The sequence below is a fragment of the Lupinus angustifolius genome, chromosome LG01, assembly GCF_001865875.1.
Source record: "Lupinus angustifolius cultivar Tanjil chromosome LG01, LupAngTanjil_v1.0, whole genome shotgun sequence".
Classification (NCBI taxonomy): domain Eukaryota; kingdom Viridiplantae; phylum Streptophyta; class Magnoliopsida; order Fabales; family Fabaceae; genus Lupinus; species Lupinus angustifolius.
Window position 1 is genome coordinate 13,564,403 of NC_032009.1, and position 14,030 is coordinate 13,578,432.

The 14,030-nt window shown below is 33.1% G+C and overlaps 1 protein-coding gene across 1 annotated transcript; it reads left to right on the forward strand.

Moving 5' to 3' along the window:
- Positions 7,684-13,100, forward strand: LOC109349818 (protein trichome birefringence-like 35). The gene is made up of 6 exons (XM_019590815.1): positions 7,684-7,983; positions 8,134-8,416; positions 8,914-9,085; positions 11,165-11,361; positions 11,453-11,605; positions 12,562-13,100. The coding sequence occupies exons 1-6, from the start codon at positions 7,734-7,736 to the stop codon at positions 12,890-12,892; spliced, it is 1,386 nt and encodes a 461-aa protein (XP_019446360.1). The 5' UTR covers positions 7,684-7,733; the 3' UTR covers positions 12,893-13,100.

Genomic DNA, 14,030 nt, shown 5'->3' on the forward strand with positions numbered 1-14,030 from the left:
TAAGAGCTTAAGAGTATGTGTTTCTATAAGAGTATGTTCATGAAGATAGGAGGAAGAAAACATAAAGTAGTAAAAAAAAAAGAACAATACTGCAAAGAGTAAAAAGGAGAAAAAGCACCCAGATTTGTATATAGGAGTCGAGGAAAAAATTGTGTTTCTGTTTCAGAATCATGTCAATTAGGTCTTTAACAATTTTTTATTTTTGCATAAGGATCCAGATTTTAGAAGGAAGGTGACTGTCATACGAGATTTGCATAGATGAAGATTTAGCTTATTGATCTCTTTCATTTGCAATTGAAATAAAATAAAAGGAAAAGGGGAATGAATTATTTAGTTCATTGATCTCTTTCAATTGAACCGAAATAAAAGGAAAAAGAAACATTCTTTTAAAAAAACATTGTCAGACCCAGACACTGAAATGTTATAATGTTGTTAGTCTCAGACGTTAGAACATTGTTTTGATTAAAAATAAATCGGACTCAGACACCAAAATCTTATGACGTTTCTAGTCTCAGATGCTAGAACGTTCTTTTGAAAAAAAACATTGTCGGACTCATACACCGAAATGTTAAGACATTGTTAGACTCACACAGTAGAACATTCTTTTGATAAAAACATTGTTGGACTCAGATGTCAAAATATGTCGATGTTGATTAATTGGGATGTTAGAATGTTCTTTTTAAAAAACATTGTCAAACTCAGGTGTTGAAATGTTATCATGTTGTTAGACTTAGACGCTAGAACACTCTTAAATGATAACACATTGTCTAGAAATGTTATGATATTTCTAGACTCAGATGCTAGAACATTCTTTAAAAAACATTGTCGAAATTAGAGGTCAAAACATTATGGTGTTGCTAGACTCAAACAGTAAAATGTTCTTTTAAAGAAACATTGTTGGATTCATACGTCGAAATTTTATAACGTTGCTACACTCACACGCTAGAACTTTCTTTAAAAAAAATTGTCGGACTTCGACGCAAAATATTATGACATTGTTATACTCAAACGCTAAAACCTTCTTAAAATAAAAAAAAAAAAACTTTGTTGGACTCTAACGCTGAAATGTTATGAAGTTTCTAGACTCATATGCTAGACTATTCTTCTATAAAAAACATTGTTGGACTCAAATGCTGAAATGTTATGACGTTGTTTGTCTCCGATGCGAGAATGTTCTGATAAAAAACATTGTCAGACTCAGACGTCAAAATGTTATGACATTGCTGGAGTAGGACGTCAAAACATTCTTTATAAAATCTAGTTTTAAAGTTATTGCTTTCCAAGACCCTAAGCTTGGCGTGCTTTTAATAAATCTTTCCAAGACCCCGACCATTATGTGCTTTTAATCAATCTTTCTAAGACCCCATGTCTGATGAGAACTTTTGAGTTCCGACAGTATCCCTAGAATCTTGCTTTTAAATTATTACTTTCTAAGACCTTGAGTCTGATGTTAACTTTCCAGGACATGAGCCTGACTTTCCAGGACCTTGAGCCTAATGTGAATTTATGAGTTCCGAGAGTATCCATGCATGCTCAACGAGTTCCAACGGTATCCATTCGTGTTCGGCGAGTTTTGATAATATCCTTACATGCTCGTTTTTAATTTTTATTGTCACGAGTTCTGGCAGTATCCTTGTGTGCTCGGTGAGTTACATCATATCCTTGCCTACTAATTTTTAATTTTATTGTCACGAGTTCTGACAATATCAGTACAAGCTCGACGAGTTCCGACGGTGTTCATGAGTGCTCATTTTAATTTTGTGGTCACGAGTTCTAACAGTATCCATGTGTTTCTCATATTTAATTTTATTGTGACGAGTTCCGACAGTATTCCTTGTAGTCGTTGAGTTCCAATAGTATCCTTGTGTTTTTGTGTTTATTTTTATTGTCATGAATTCCAACATTATCTCTATGTTCTAGTTCTAAATGTTGCATTGTGATTACCGTCTTCACTCATTCTTAACAAATTTGACATTTATTTCTTTACTAGTTACTTTCTACGATAGCATACAAACCTTGGTATGATTGTTATCTAGTAAGTAAGAAGTAAATATGGACAACTCTGAACATCCAATTTTGTTCGGACCATTTTCACAAAAGAATAAAAATACTAGTAGTTTCATTTGAATTTTTAATTATCGGTTTCATTTTAATAATATTAGTTGGTGGTTTCAAATTCTTATTTACAAAATTAATTAGTGGTTTCAAAAAAAAAATAAGTTACGGGTTATAATTTTAATTCATATTAACGCAACACATACAAAATTTCAATTGTAGTTTTATAAAAAGATGAAGTAGAAATAATGGAGGGAGGGACCCAAAAAATCTAGAAAAAGAAAGGGAGATAAACTAGAAAAAGGAAAAACAAAAAAATCTTATAAGATTCCAAGTTACATGGTGTTGTGTTCTCCCATTACGTGGGTAATCCCATTCGAATGGGGATCACATGTTCCAAAATGAGTATGTCTTTATGTTCCTAGTCAATGAGGTTTCTCCAAGTAATGCAAATATGTTATTTTATGTTTTTAAATTTTTTCTTTTTAATAATGAAGTGTCACTTTTTTATTAGTCTGGTACAGGAAAATGGGACAGGTGATCTCTGTCCAATCCCATTCTGCACCTCTGGGATATTTTATCACATACTGCCCAGGGCACAGGCCAACGAGTTAGCGTGCCACCTTTTTGCTACTCGGTTGTACCAAAACAAAGTATTTTGGACTGACTATGCAGGGATTCCACACTCAGTCTACTGACCTGTGCTAAATTCCCCTCACAAATGGCTTCTCCCTCTGTCGATCACACAATGTCTTCGCGCCAGATTGGTTGCGATCAACCCTCCATTTATGAATACGCATTCGCCTCTATTATGTCTCTCGTTTCTCTGGTTGGCGGCGTAATTCCCCACCTCCATTGTTTTACTCCACATTTTTTTCATTACCTCCTTCGTAACTGACTCTTTGAACAAACTATTTTATTCAATCTAACCGCTATCGTATTGGGAAATAGCAATTCAGATTAATAGTGGACCAATAATCACTAGAGAAACTAATACTCTTGATGTGAGAGCCAAACAACATTAGGATAATGACGATTAACCGTCTTTTTTTTTTCTAAACTCGCTAACCAAGGCCATGATGGTTGATCAGGTTCAGACTTTGAAGGCACTGGATCGTGATGAGCCAGTGCGGGTGATCATATTGACAGGTCCAGGTCAATCATTCAATTCAGGTGTGGACTTGACTATTGTGGAAGTCGTGTTCAAGGAAAATGTGAAGGACATAGAGAGCGACACGATTGTGCAGATGGAGCAGTGTTGAAAGCCTATAATCAGAGCCATTAGAGGATTTATAGTAACCATTGGCTTCGAAATTGCCATTGCTTGTGATATCCTAATTGTTGCCAAAGGAGCTAGATTAATGGACACTCATGCTAGATGATCGTGTTAGTGGAACATGCTTGTGGGCGTGTTTAGTCCTCACATCAATGACATTTTGTTGTGCCAAAACATCTACTTGTTGACAATGTATGGGTTCTTCATGATTCACTACTAGATTCACTAAGAGTGTGTTTGGGAGTACCATTTTGGAGGGGGAGGGAAGGAAAGGGAGGGTTTAGGAGAGGGATTCCCTTGTTTGGGAGTTTAGTGGAGGAGAGGGGAAGGTTTTGAAGGATTTTTCAAACCCTCCAAATGCCAAAATACCTAGTTCCCCCAAATTGGGGTGTTTTGGGAGGAAAATAAGTCAAATTACCTAACTACCCTTACTAATATTATTGTATAACATATAATACATGACATACTATTGATTTTTTAAAGGAGGAATAAGGATAAAATAATATTTTTTGTATTATCTTAACCTTTCATCCTCTCCTATCTAAATTTCACACTCCCAAACAAGGGAGGGGTTTAGTTGGATTTGCCCTCCCTTCTACTTCCTTTCCTCTCTCCTCTTTACTCTCTCATCCCTCTCCTTTCCTTTATCTCCTAACTCCCAAATAAAGCCTAAGTGGTCAAGAAGTGATGGAACTCCAACAGAGAATCTCTTATATTTTCCTCTTTACATATTTTGACTTATCCATTTTTTCTTTAATGATAATTGTAAATTAAAATAATAAATATTTTTCAAAAATAAGTACTAACTAATCAAAATTAATAAAAATCAAATAATCATTAAGTACATTTTTTATCACATAAATAATTTTATGGAATTTGAATAATCTCGTCGTTGTTTATATTGTCTCTTCCTTTCTGCCTCATGTAGAAAGTTGATTTACGACCAGTACAGTATCTTTTATTCCATTTATTTAAAAAATAATTAAAAATGACTTACTGCGTAATTAATTTATGGAATTTGAATAGTCTGGTTGTGACACACATGGCCTCTTCCTTTCAACTTAGAGCCGAAAATCAGTGTACGAGCAGTGCCGTCTCTTTTCTATTGATTCCATTTATTTTAAAATATCAATAATAAAAAATATTTTTTACCAAATGAATGTAATGGAATTTTTATAGTTCGTTTATGGTTCACATTGTCTCTAACTTATCTAAAAATGGGAAGAATGTCTACGACCAACAACATCTCTTCATTATTAATTCCATTTAAAATCAACAATTTGTATTTTTAACATTTAATTATTTTATTACTAAATAAACTTTGTTGGAGCTTTTATAGTCCGATTAATGTTCGCATTGTCTCTAACTGCTTTGAAAATGAGAATAAAAGTCCATGTGATTAGTGAGAGTATCGTTTTATTTAGAAGTCCATTTAAAATGATTTGTTTTGATAAATACATTTTTAAGGGTAAAAAATCAATATGATTAGCGAGAGTATTGTTTTATTATGGATGGATGAGGTGTTAATATCTTCTCAAGTCATTAATCGACTCTCGATCTCAGAACTCTTGTTCAGAAGACCATTACATCTTAATACCCACATCATTTTGGAGAGGTCAAAATCGAGTTTATCTATTCCTTAGCCGTATAGTTGATTTCCAACTGAAAATCGAGTCGCGACAATGGAAAGGATAAAAGTGGGAAAACATTTCTTTAGAGATAAAGAAGGTTGAGTAAGTGAGAAAGTCTGCATGCAAAAACTAGAAAGCAAAAAATCTATATATGTAAACCTCTAGGTTAATTGATCGATTCATTCATGACGAATTTGTGTATATGATAAGAATGGAAGATCAAATATAGAAAATCATACATATTGTTGGAATTTCTGACAATTTATGGGTCACAAATATAATTCTATAATTGTGTTGTGGCCATTATGTAATTAGCCAAAATATAAAATGATCTTAAGTAATTAATTTGGTGGCTAAGGGCATATGTGTCATGAAATAATAATAAGTGTAGATACCTTCAGGCAATTTCTGATTTGATGAAGGGACTGAATCAGAATTATTGCAACTAAAGTAGTAACCACTACGGGGTTACTTTTATGGGTTATGGTCCCCATTTGTAGAGCAACAGGTTTTCAGGTGTAAAGCTAGAGAGAACTAAAGGAAAACCATTCGGCGCTCTATCATCTGGAAGATCATCGCACCCTCATACCTTCGAGATCCCGGAAATGGCTCAACAAGGTATGTTCTTCATCTTCACCATGAACTCATTTGGGGTTTCTTCGGTCTGGACCATGGATGTTCCATTCGGGTGTATGTATGGGCATACACATTAGGTTGTGGGAACAAAGTCATGGTCATAAGGACTTTCGCATTCACTCTATGGATTTCGGATGGAGAAGGAATTTCTCCAACACATATGACCTAAATTATTTCGTTTAACGATAAAGAAGAAAGTTCCAAGAAGAAAAAATATAGAAGAAATTAAAGATATAGAATGAAGTTTGAGTAGCATAAGAAGTTGGAGAGAAAGAAAGAATGAAGAAGAAAAGTAGAGAGTTAAGAAAAGAAGATTGGGAATTAGCCATATAAGATACAAGTGCTCAATGATAATCAATTCATTACATATTTAATTTATTTGAATTTTAAAATATGAAAAGTTGCTTTTACAATTTGGTATTTTCTTTGACGAAAGTAACCCTCTAATTGGATAACTAACAAAGTGTTAAAAATGTATAAAATAGCAATAGCATCAACCCAAATAAAGTGTAAAAGAAGCTAGATGTTTAAGTAATATAAATTTAATGAGTATGAATCCGTTTATACTTAAGTTAAGTTACATAATATTAGTCATCCATTTTATTAAGTCTAATAGACCAAATGAGTTAAATTTAAAAATTATTTAAAATTTTTCTTTTTCTTTCATAACTTATTCCACTCACCTTTATATGTTAAATTTAATAAAATGGATGACTAAGATTTAGTGTAACTTAATTTTAGTGTGAACAAATTCCTTCTCAATTTAATTAGAAAAAAGATATATACCGACAATGTATATTTTTTATATATTATCATTACATTTTTCACTGTTGATATTTAATTAATGACATATTAAATGTATATTTTTAATACAGCTTTTTTACCTTTCTTAAACAACAATAATATTTTCTGAAGCTGATTGTTCCAACAACTGACAGTGACAGGTATTTGATTATTATTCATTTAGCAGCATTGAGTTTTGAGCCATTGACCAAATTCAACATTAGTGGTTAAAGGACCGACAAAAACACAAAAGAAAAAATATTCAAAACAACGATGTGCAATCTCCTCTCTGTATTATCGTCATTTTTTACAATTCTCTTTTGAATGGAAGCTTCGAACAAATCCTAATTTCATTGCATCATATACAACCAACCCAACAACCACTGTCATAACAGATTTAAAATTGTTAAAAACTGTCAAATGTTACTTCCAGAATTTTATTATCCTGAAGTTAGATTCTATATATTCACCAACTGAGGAATGTTGCTTTTCGACCAGTAATTAAAAATTCAAGAATAATATATTTTTACTGAAAAATGTATTAATAAATGATACTTATTTTATGAAAGTAATACCTATTCACTAATCAGTAGAGAGATCTATATACAATTACTATATTATTCATTATTTATTTAAATTATTTTTTAAATAAAAATGATTAAATATAAATAGTGGATGATGTAATAACAATACATTAATTACTTATTAAATTATATACTTATTTATTTTTCTCTTTCATTTATAATTATCTTTAATATAATTTTAATACTTGTTAAATACTATTATTTAATCATATATTATATAATTAGTATAATTTGAAATATCCTCATGAAATGGATTATAATTTGAATGATAAAAAAACTTCATTTTTTCTTACAGCTAATGGCCTGAACAATCAATTTTTTTATATAATCATCCAAGGAACTAATCTTTTTCTCATCACAAGAGTATATTACAAGAATCTAATATTTAATCTTTTTAATGTACTATTTTTATTTACTGATTTTTAATTTTAAATGAGAGTTACTTTTAATTGTTCTTGACAAAAGAAAAGTGAGAAGAAAATAGATATTATTAGAAAAAATAAATATTTTAAAACCCAAATAAAAATAAGAATAATATTTATCATTATAAGAAAAAGTACATGTTATTGGTATTTTATTTGAAGCTAAGGTACTTCATCACTCTTATGTCACTATTATAACATAGTTGGTCTTCAATAGTGAATTTAGCAGAAATTAGAAGCATTGAACAGCCAGTGACGAAACACAGTAAACGTCTTGTTCAATTATACAACCAAAAAAGAAGCGAAAGGGGCATTACTATATCATAATTTTGAAACTGAATATTCAATGCTATATATGAATTTTCCAAATTTCCGGGTAAAATCAAAATCACCAGGAACCACCATGCAGAAATTGAAGTGGAGCAGAAAAAAAGTCCCTCTTTTCACTCTCCTTGTGCTTTTCTTGCTGATACTCTTAGCCTTCTCAACTCTCCACAGTGAACACAGCATAACACAATTCCATGAAAACCCACATCATGTTCTTAATCATCAACAAGCTTCACCCATCTATGTAAAACCCAACCTTTCTGGTCCAGGTATGCTTGTTCAAATATTGTTTATGCTTCACTGAACCTGAAAGTTCAAAACTTTAGGGATTTCTTGTGAATTTTAAGCCTTTGTGCATTTAATTTTGCTTTCTCATTTACTTCTGCAAATGGGTTTAAGTGGGTTTTATTGGATTATAGATGTTTTGGATAGATTCAGTAGATGTAACAAAACTGTAGAGTATAGTGGCCGGAAAATTGCTTCGAATGGCCGTGGTTCGCAGCGTTCCGGTCACTGGAGAGTGAGTTCAGAAAGGTGTGATGTTTTCTCAGGCAAATGGGTTTTTGATAATGTTTCATATCCACTGTACAATGAGTCAAATTGTCCTTACATGTCTGATCAATTGGCCTGTCACAAGCATGGAAGGTCTGATTTGGGGTATCAACATTGGAGATGGCAACCACATAACTGCAATTTGAAGAGGTTCTTTTCCTTCTAAGCTTTGTTTTTTCTTTTCTTGTGAAGATAGTCAGATTATGGTTTTGTTGGTGGGACAATTTGATTGAATGACTCAATTCAAAGTTTCAAGTTTATCTATATTCTGTAAAGTTGATGCATGATCAAGATTGACTTTTGTTGAGTTCCAAGGAATATCATTTGTTCAATCATTCCTTTGTATTGATTCAAATTGCGGTTGTAGTGACCGCCACAACGCAACCACATCAGATTCAAAAATGATTTTTAAATTACAAAATAATTTACCTCACAATGGCCGTGACCGCATTGCAATGGCTGCTATAACCGCAATCGCAATAACTGTAATTGTGATCGCAATCGCAACCACAACCATAATATAAAACACTGTTACTTTGAAATTGAAGTTGCAAAAAATAATTTGAATTGGGTTGCCGAAAAGTTATTATTTTGGTGAGTAAGTCGGTTCTATTTGCTAGGATTCACAGATTCCTTGTCTAAAACAGGTGGAATGTGAAAGAAATATGGGAGAAGTTGAGAAATAAAAGGCTAATGTTTGTTGGAGATTCACTAAATAGAGGGCAATGGATATCTATGGTATGCTTGTTACAGTCAGTAATACCTGCTGATAAGAGATCAATGTCACCAAATGCTCCTCTTACTATCTTTAGAGCTGAGGTAAGTAAGAACCCTATACTGAAAACTGCTATGACGTTTTTGAATATAGGTGCCTTCTTCCACTTTTCCATTGTATTTCATTATAGACATTTGGAGTTTATAAGAATTTGGGTTGATGGCTATCTGTTGCCTATAATCTATGATGAACAAATACAAAATTGGTGACATTTGTATGATACAAGTATCCAATAGAGCCGTCTAATGTCTTGCTTTCCTACAATCTTTCAGGCCTCATTAGGTATATTATCTAGTCAACCACTTTGTTATTCTCCATCATTTTTGAAGTTTTTTTTACCTCAAACTAGATTCTAGGATTAAAAGTACAGTTTTGATCCTCCACTTTCATGTTCATTCAGAAGACAAGGAATCAGGTCCCTCATTGAAAATCTTGTGAAAATAGTTCTTCTATCTTTCCTTAATATCTTTGTCATTCACCACGACTTTTCCATCTTCATCTTTAATGCATTTCACTTGTCCATGTCTCTTGTCTTTTTTCTTTCCTTACCATTTGCAAGTTTGTAGACACTTCTTTCTCCCCCCTTGGTACCTAGAGATTTGTATAACCCATCATATGCTTTATCTTTAGCTTCACTTACCGTTTTCTTGGTCTCTTTCCTAGCCATATTGTATTTTCCCAATTTTTGGTATTTTTACACAATTACCATGATTTATAATATTCCCTTTTCACCTTAACTTTGTCTTGGATATTTTTGTCCCACCAGTATGATTCTTTACGGTATGGTCCAGAGCCTCTAGATTTATCTAATATCTCCTTTGCTATCTTCCTAATTCATTTGGCTATCTCCTCCCACATATTATTAGCACTTTCTTGTGCCTCCCAAAATTCTTCTTTTAAAATCCCTTTGATTGAAGCTCCTACGTTCCTCTCCCTTTAATTTCGACCATCTAATTCCTGGGAGTCTATATTGTCCTTTTCTCTCCAGTTTACTCTTCATTCTTACGTCCATAACCAAAACAATATGTTGGATCGTTAAGTTCTCTCCAAGTATGACTTTGCAATCCAAGTAAAATTTTCTATCTAATTTCCTTATAAGAAAGAAATCGATTTGAGAATGTGTAACTCCACTTTGTATGTGCTAAGATCCTCCTTCTGTTTCTTAAAACTCGTATTGACTATTGTAAAATCAAAAGTTGAGAAGAAGTCTATAATAGTTATACCTTTCATATTTGCTTCTCCTATGTCATATCCACCACGATAACCTTCAAATCATCTAGTGTCCCTCCCTATATGCTAATTAAGATGATCAAGTTATTTTTTGAACCCTAACTCGACCACGAATGTCGACCAGATTAGCTTTTATGCCCGAACCCGACCATAGAACCGATTAAATATAACGCATATCTTTTTTAGATAAAGTCTTCTCAATATTACTTATTATTATGAATATGTAATTTGACATGTAGATATTTTGTTAATTACATGTATGTATATATGATAAAAATTAGAGATCGACAATATATGAAATGATATATACATTGTGGTAATAAATCATTTATATAAAAGTGTCCTAAATAACTAGCAAAAACAATTGAACAAACATAATAGAAAATATGAAATTATATTAATTGGTTGGTTGTTACAATAAAATGGACTATCTACATTGGGTCAAAGAGATGTCATTACTTTGTATATATTTGAACATACACATACAAACATGAGTAACGGATAATCATGGGTCGGGTTGGACCAAGTCATACTTATCCCTTACTCGGGTCTAAATATTGATCGGGTCTAATTTTTGAACTCAAACCTAAACTCAATGAAACCCGACCATATTCAAATCCAATCATGATCGAATTAAATTGGGTGAGTGGGTAGGGTCAGGTCGTATATCTAGCACACATAAGCAGGTTGTTAATCACAAGCAATAAACTTAATTTTATAAACTTTACATATATAAATATAAATATTTTAGTAAAATATATTTCAGTACCTGTATATTTCTTTATCTTACTGGATACTCTTACCTATATGTGCAACATAGCCTATAGTATTTGAGTACTACTATCTCAAAGTTCTCATTACCTTCCCACTTATATTTTTGTGCCAATTTTCAGGAGTACAATGCAACTGTTGAATTCCTCTGGGCTCCACTTCTTGTTGAGTCTAACTCTGATGATCCAGTAAATCATAGATTAGATGAAAGGATAATTCGTCCTGATTCAGTTCTCAAGCATGCATCAAAGTGGGAACATGCTGATATACTTGTTTTCAACACATACTTGTGGTGGAGACAAGGCCCAGTTAAGTTATTGTTAGTATCAGTTTATCAATATACAAGTGGATTTTTATGGAAAATTTGTCTACTCTATCTTGATTGTATCTTGTAATTTCTACTTATGCAGATGGTCTTCTGAAGCAAATGGAGCTTGTGAAGAATTAGATGGGCAAGAAGCGATGGAGTTGGCCATGGGTGCTTGGGCAGATTGGGTATCTTCCAAAGTCGATCCCCTTAAGAAGCGTGTCTTTTTCGTAACCATGTCTCCAACGCATCTCTGGTGAGTACCCAATTTAGTTATTTAGACTTAACATACTTTTGCTAGTATGCATTTATGGACATGAACCTATAGAGTATAGATACAGAGGTTGTGCTGATTCTGTACACAACTGAGATATTATTTATAGGTGGAAACATTTGTTGGTATCCTGGTCTAAATCTTTGCTTGTAGAGCATTCTTAGAACTTAAACTGTGGCCCAGTGCATGAGGCTCCCACTTAGCTTAGTTTGGAGAAGGTCAAATGTACACAACCTTACTTCTGCAAGCGGAGAGACTGTTTCCAGTATTTAAACCTATAACCTCATGGTCACTAAGCAACAACTTTGCCATTACGCCAAGCACATGTTCTTAGAACTTGTGACATATTTTTATCAATGATTTTCATTTGTCTATAGGTTTGTCTTCGCATAATCCAATGCTGACTCTATATGTCACTGCCTTTTATGACTGGAATTTTAATTCCCCAATGACAACTTGCACTTCTGTCGAATTGGCACTATCAAAATTCTTCAAATTTCTGGTTTAAGTTTTTATTTTCTTTTTATAATATCTCATCTGTCTCAATTGGTATGCATTCTGTTATGTTAACGTATATTACCACAACAGTTTTGGTTCAACTGGTAAGAAGAAATAAGAACCGAAGCACTTAGCTTGAAAGGCTTCTGTTTGATTCCTCGCTGTTGGAAGGTGGTAAGTACTGCTATAAATTCGTGCTAAGGCGTGTTTCTTGTGCGAGCCCTAACAAGGCTAAAGAAAGATTCTTTATAGAAATAGAGTTATCCACTTAATTATTATTGATTGTGTATAATTTTGTTATGCAATAAAGTTTCCAAAACTTTCCTGCTAAAATGTCTTGCAAATCATTCAAATGAGACAAGATATCTTATATCATGATTGCCACACTTTAGGGAATCAAACTATATTTTCTTACTGAGGCGAAAACTTTTCTCATTCAGGAGCGGAGAATGGAAACCAGGAAGTGAAGGAAACTGTTATGGAGAGAAAGGCCCCATAGATATCGAGGGCTATTGGGGAAGTGGTTCCGATTTGCCTACAATGCGCTCTGTGGAGAAGATCCTAAGCAGTTTAAATTCAAAAGTTTCTGTCCTCAACATTACTCAACTGTCAGAGTATCGAAAGGATGGACATCCTTCCATTTTTCGCAAATTTTGGGAGCCGCTTCGCCCGGAACAATTGTTGAACCCTCCATCTTACTCTGATTGCATACACTGGTGCTTACCCGGGGTGCCTGATGTGTGGAATGAGTTACTATTCCATTTTTTATAAAAGCCGTTACTATATTTAAGTTTGTCGGATAGTTATTGCGGATGTTCTGTGCATTTTGGAGAGTAGCAAAAACTGCTGCTCTTGGTTGTTCTTGCACAGGAAAGTAGCATTTTGAAGGGAATCTAAAATTAAGAGTTCTTAATGCTCACGTGCCATGATAAAATCTAGTTTCATAAAGAAAATGGCAGGAAAAAAAGAGCTAAGTTATGTGTTTGATTCCTTCTGAAGGCAATTTGTTCCATTGTCTTTCTTTAATCTCAAGTTATGTGTTTGGATATTCGGAGCACATCCTTTGTTTCACAATATGTATTACTCCATATACTATTAATTGTGATTGATCAGAAAAATATTTAATAATTAAACTTTTAACTTAAATACATTTTTTCTAACAAATCACAACTCATGATATATGGAATAACACATATTATGAGACAAATGATATGTTCCTTCAGATACATGTCCATCCTATTGCAGAACTTATCTCACAGGCATAATTTGGATTAATCATAACTATTTTGTGTAGCATAGAATTATATCTTATCCTAACTAGTTTTGGGAAACTAATAGGATAAAGCTTACTTGAGTAGTTTGAGTTAGTTATACAATTGTTGTATTCACCTCTATACGTACATCTATGAAATCCATAAAACACTAATTCCGCATGTCTTCTATATGCAGTATCATAGCCAATTTGCTTAACCAACTTTCTCTCTTGATCAATCATGGCCAATTCAACATGTTACAATACCACCGCTCATGCAACCACGGTCCCTTCCACCCCACTCATTTAATTCAACTTTGTTTCAAACCTTTGTTAGATATTTCCTAATGATCGGTGAAATACAAATCCTAAGATCTTGAATCTCACATATTATATAAAATAATGATACAAAATCATACTTGAATCTCTGAATTCATGTTCTCTGACTCCTTTTATACTTTTGAGAGAGGTTTGGTATGATAGTCTTTCTTAATCAAATCCTTAATTCCTTTTGGGACATTCATTTTCTCTCTGATGGGGAGAGGTGAAAACTACTTGTGATTTGGTTTCTTAGAGACCATAACCGTTCGTTATGTGTTAACTTACATGGTTCTCATTATCCCATATAGGCCAACTGTTTGAGTATCTACTCATTAA

Excerpts from the sequence above, each read along its gene's own strand:
- LOC109349818 (XM_019590815.1), top strand. The coding sequence starts at position 7,734 with ATGCTATATATGAATTTTCCAAATTTCCGGGTAAAATCAAAATCACCA. Across the intron at positions 7,984-8,133 it reads ACCCAACCTTTCTGGTCCAG|ATGTTTTGGATAGATTCAGT; the intron begins GTATGCTTGTTC and ends ATTGGATTATAG. Across the intron at positions 9,086-11,164 it reads TTACTATCTTTAGAGCTGAG|GAGTACAATGCAACTGTTGA; the intron begins GTAAGTAAGAAC and ends GCCAATTTTCAG.